The sequence below is a fragment of the Poecilia formosa genome, unplaced genomic scaffold, assembly GCF_000485575.1.
Source record: "Poecilia formosa unplaced genomic scaffold, Poecilia_formosa-5.1.2 Scaffold265, whole genome shotgun sequence".
Classification (NCBI taxonomy): Eukaryota; Metazoa; Chordata; class Actinopteri; order Cyprinodontiformes; family Poeciliidae; genus Poecilia; species Poecilia formosa.
Genome location: NW_006800204.1, coordinates 299260 through 304904, shown reverse-complemented (window position 1 = coordinate 304904; position 5645 = coordinate 299260). Strand labels below are relative to the sequence as shown.

Genomic DNA, 5645 nt, shown 5'->3' with positions numbered 1-5645 from the left:
AACACGGTCAGAGACAGGAACACGTTCAGAGACAGGAACACGTTGAGAGACACAAACACTTTCAGAGACAGTAACACGTTCAGAGACAGGAACACGTTGAGAGACACAAACACTTTCAGAGACAGGAACACGTTCAGAGACAGGAACACGTTCAGAGACAGGAACACGTTGAGAGACACAAACACTTTCAGAGACAGGAACACGTTCAGAGACAGGAACTCGTTCAGAGACACGAAAATGTTCAGAGACAAACACGTTCAGAGACACGAACTCGTTCAGAGACAGGAACATGTTCAGAGACACGAACACGTTCAGAGACACGAACACAAATCCATCCTGCACATGAGTTAAATAAGACTTGCGCTGCCTCTGCTTCTGCAGCTCGCCTGCAGCTGAAAAATGCAGAGAAACAGAAGAAAAGAGCGAGGGACCGAGTGATGGGAGGTGATTTAATCCTGGGAGACTGAGCGCTGGCGTGTGGGTGAGGAGGATGAGGAGGAGGAGGAGGAAGAGGCCTGTGGCAATGCTGCTGCTAATCCTCCTTTATTTAACTCAGATGATCTGAGAGAAAACCAAAACATCTCCTCCTCTTCGTCTCCGTGTCCTCCTTTTCATCTGGTTTCCAGCAGCAGCTCTGATCTGCAGCAGGAACGCGGCTGGAAACATCCTGGAGATCAGCTTCCTGTGATCTGTGGCTCGGAGCCGCAGATCACAGGTGTTTCAGATATATTCCGGTGTTTCAGCAGGTCGCAGCCTGAAGCTTACTGTAGTCGCTGTTCTCGTCTTTGCAGCCACTGATGGTCCCATCGGGCAGCATCTGCAGGAAGAAGCCCTGCTCACTGTGGAGACGCGTCACGATGCCTTTCAGCTGCGGCTCTGCAACACAAACACACAAACACCAGGTCAGACCGGCGACTGCTTCCTCTCCTGCTTCCTCACCTGCTTCCTCTTCTGTTTCCTCTCCTGCTTCCTCACCTGCTTCCTCTCCTGCTTCCTCACCTGCTTCCTCTCCTGCTTCCTCACCTGCTTCCTCTCCTGCTTCCTCACCTGCTTCCTCTCCTGCTTCATCTGCTTCCTCTTCTGTTTCCTCTCCTGCTTCCTCACCTGCTTCCTCTCCTGCTTCCTCACCTGCTTCCTCTCCTGTTTCCTCACCTGCTTCCTCTCCTGCTTCCTCACCTGTTTCCTCTCCTGCTTCCTCTTCTGCTTCCTCACCTGGTCTGCTACACACTTAAATCCTCAGCTGGAGGTCTTATTGCAGCTTTCCTTTCCTTCACTACCACCTGATCTTCTGATCCAACCATCATCAAGCAGCCAGACTTTTCTCAAGTCTTAATCCACACCTGAAGCTCTTTATGTGTTTTCCAGGCACACAGTGCCATTCCATAGCACAATCAGGTGTTTTGCAGCTGAATGGTTGCCATGGAGATATAAGGATTTCTCTAACATGAAAGAATCAAAGCAGCACTCCAGGTTTGTTTTTGATGAAGGAGTAATAAATATAACATGATGATTTTACATGGTGTTGCCTCTTTAGTGATTTTCTTCGGATCCAAACTCTGAGATCCTTTGGTGGATAGAGCACATGCGGCACAATTCAGCGAAAAAACAAACTGAGTCTTCTGGAGTTCATAGCTGACATCAGTTATCATGGGCCTGAACTGAACCTCTGAGGTCCTTTAGCTAAAGCTAGCATTAGCAAGGAGGTAAAAATGGCTCCAAATGAATCAGCAGAACGTTGCAGGAATCTGCAGCGACGTTTTATCCCACAACTTCTTGATTGATCAAAGAAAATGAAGTATGAGGGGTTAAAACAATTGAATGTTTCTGGGAATCTGAGAACAGATGAGGCAGCTTCCCTGTCCCACAGCATGATGCTTCCCCCACCGTGTGTCACTGTGGAGACGGCATTTTAACAGCAGCTTAACGACACGCTTCAGTTAAAGGTTTGTATCTAAGAAGAATCAAAAAACACACTGGTTAGCACCGCTAACTAAAAGTTAGCGGTGCTAACCTTAAAGCACTAATCATAAACATTAGTTCAGCTAACACATTGTATCATCATGGTATTTAGTGGAAGCTAACGCTAAATGTAACCATGTTGTCACAAGGAAAACATGATTATGCTCTCACATCAATTCATAAATGTGAATTTTTCCATATTTGTTGATTTGACATCTGTGGTTGTTTGTTCATGTTAGTGTTGTATTCTTCTGTATATTTCATTGTTTGTTTGTTGTACAACTTCTGCCATCTTAACAAAGTCTCTTGGGGAAAAAAAGAGCAGAAACAAAACTGCTGCATAAACAAACTTCAAAATAAGAGCATGAGTATAAACGTCCAACTACTTGAAGAAATCGTTGAAGTCAATAACCAAAACTGCACCATAGATCTCAAACTTCATTCTCCTCAAAGTTAATTTGACCTTTAGAATCTATCTGGAAAAATTAAGTTAGTGAAAACTATGTAAGCTAAACTTTTTCAAAGTTAGCAAAATTAGTAATTAGTGAAAATGCAAAAAAATTTTTTAAAAAATAAATAAATAAAATAAAGTCCTCCCAGTAAAATCTCAACCAGTGTAAGGAGGTTCCATCCTGCTCACGCTGCTCCGTCTCTGATCTGTGAGCGGACCGAGGCTCCCCTGATGGTCCAGTTGGACCGCGTCCCTGCTGGACCGTCTGAGGAGGAGCAGGAGACAATGTGGGCCAGGAGGCCTCAAATAGACCAGGAGACACAGAGATGAATGTGGAGCAGCCGCTAACCTCCAGACAAGGCTGCTTCGTTAGCTGATTGGTTGCTGTGTTAGCTGCTTCGTTAGCTGCTTCTTTAGCTGACTGGTTAGAGGTTTCATTAGCCTCTCCATGAAACAACAGAAGCCTGAAAGCTGAGGAAGTCAGAGCAACTTTTGTCTTTCATCCGGAGAGCAAAGAGTGAAACAGGAATTTTGTTTGACTCCATCTGATGTTTGATTTGAGGATGAAAACAGGAAGAAACTGTTCCTCCTGCTAGACTACAGGATGAGTTCAGGGCTAAATGACCTTTGACCTTTTCATGTGTTCCTCTGCAGCTTGTTTGTGGTGTTGGCAGATCTGCCCTGATGTTAGCAGATCATGTTTCTGTTTCCTGACATGAATCATCTGCTAGCTGCTCACGCTGATTAGCATCAGCTCATCCAGAGGCGTTTTCTCCCCGCGCCGCTAAATTTAGACGGATTTCACACTTCCTAACTTCTGCAGCTGCAGAGAGAAGAAGAATAAACACCTCATCACAAGGCGAGGCGACATGGAGCTGACTGAGGGCGACGCTCAGAACCGGACCAGAACCTCCCGACGCGCTGCGGGCTGACCAATCAGAGCACGCTTTACTGGAGGAGCGGTTTCCCCTAGACCAGTGGTTCTTAACCTTTTTTGGAGGTACCGAACCCCCCAGTTTCATATGCGCATTCACCGAACCCTCCCCCCGGAACAGAAAATAATTTGCGGTATTCTGATTTATTAATGTAATTATATTAGTTGTTGTATCACCACCCCCGAGCCACTAGAGGCAGTACCAACCCCGAAAAGATGTAACTAAGGAGCAGATTTAGACTATAGAATTTGGTAAAAACGGTGAGCTTTACTGAAGTAATTAAAGACAGAAGTTCAAATCCATGCTGAGAGTGGAGCTCCTCCAATCAGTGCTCCTCCGCAGCTCTGATTGGCTCAGCAATGTAACGTGATCCTCTGATTGGCTCAGCAATGTAACGTGATCCTCTGCAGCAAGTGATGGCAAAGCGGGGCGTCATCACGACTTTACACGGTGTGTCTTTACCTCCGGCAGAGGCTCCGCCGAACCCCTTGAGACCGACTCACTGAACCCCTGGGGTTCGATCGAACCCAGGTTAAGAACCACTGCCCTAGACGTACAACGACTAGATGCTGCAGCAAACTGAGAGAAAACTCTTACTAACCCAAATGCATTCAACCATTCATCCAACTGTTCATCCATTCATCCATCACATCTTGGTGATTATCTGTTGTCTCCATTTTGAAGTTTCTGACCATCAAAAAGAAAATGGCGGCTGGTTGGGTTTATAGCTGAGTGTGCGATTGGTAATCTCGCCGTCCATTAGCCTAGCTAGCGCACCGTTAGCCACCTTTCACTCAAAATTGATGGTCTGGTTGGTGATCTTTAGCAGGTTTGCCTGGTTCGGTTTAATGTGATCGCTCTCTGAACGCTGCCTTTTCACAGAAAGCTGAACCAACTTTCCCGTCGAGTATAAAAGCCACCTGCTAGCTCGGCTGCACATGCTCAGTGCGAACTTATAAAAGCATGACTCAGCAGAGAGACCATGGAGTCTGACGGAGCGTCTTCTGGTCTAGAAACCTGTTTACAGCAGTTGATTAACTGAACGTGTTTTGAGACTTAACCCTTGTGCATGCGAGGACTGAGGCAAACGTAGTATGGCAAGCCATTGTAACATAAATTCGGTTTCGTCTGACTATCCAAAATTACATTCCAGATATCTAAAAATGCATTTTGACTAGACAAAACTACATTTTGACTATCCAGAATGGTAATTTAAGATATCTGTATTTACATTCTGACTAGTAAAAATAATAATTCAAGATATCTTCAATTACAGTTTGGCTAGTCAAAATTCCTTTCAAGATGTCTCAAATGACGTCACTGGATCTGTCATTTGACGGGACACATATCCGTAATTACGGTTTAAGATATCTTCAACACAATTATGACTAGTCAAAATTACAATTTTAGATATCTGAATTAAGAATGACATGGAAGCACCTTTGAGGTGTCCATACAGTTGCCTGCAGGATTTTATGTTTCCTGCACAAAATTGTCAGTAAATGCCACAAATTAGAAAGAGCTCGACAATGTTGGAAATGCGGAGATAGAAAAACTTCATAAACTGTAAGACTGCTTCTGACATCTGCAAAGAACTTCCTGTTTATTCATTTCCAACGAACCGAATGCACTTAAAAGCAGCTTTAGTCAAACCATTTTCAACATGAAAGTGGCTCATTTTCAAACATCTTTTTTCGTTTTCTCTATTTTTCATTGTTTTATTAAACTTTCAAATTGCTACGCAAGTCAGGGACGTTTTGACTAAGCAGAATACTAATTCAAGATATCAGTAATGTCATTCTGACTACTCGGAATGTAATTAGAGATACTTTAAATCGCTAAAACGTCTAGTCACAAAACAATTTGAGATATCTGGAATATAAGAGCGGTAAAACCGAATTTATGTTAAAACGGCTTGCCACAAATGTAGAGGTCTATGGAAAATGATACAGGTTTTATGTGTGTGGGGTCGGCTGGTCTCCATTTCGACATACACGGGTTAAAACAATAAAATAATATTCTTGCTAATTTATAATCAGGTGACTGAATGGAAAATGGTGGAAGCAGCCGTTTGTACAAATGAACAATTAGTTATTATCAGGCTCTGAAAAGTATTTCATTTTAATCCAAACATTTTTTGTTCTCACCTCTCATGCAGTCAGAAACCCTTGGCTCAGCAGTTTGGCTCTCAGAAGTCAGACTGCCGACCGGGTCTCCGGACTACAGGGACCCGGTTGGCCTGCTGACCGGGTCTCCGGACTGCAGGGACCCGGTCTGTCGGCCTGCTGACCGGGTCTCCG

The 5645-nt window shown here is 44.3% G+C and overlaps 1 protein-coding gene across 1 annotated transcript in view; it reads right to left on the bottom strand.

The window, feature by feature from the left end:
* LOC103150888 (fibroblast growth factor 12) overlaps nucleotides 1-5645 on the bottom strand; it is a 16569-nt gene that overhangs the window by 7814 nt on the left and 3110 nt on the right. Inside the window, exon 2 of the mRNA XM_007570662.2 lies at nucleotides 766-876. Coding sequence (XP_007570724.1) covers nucleotides 766-876 — 111 coding nt within the window. The remainder of the gene's footprint in view (nucleotides 1-765; nucleotides 877-5645) is intronic.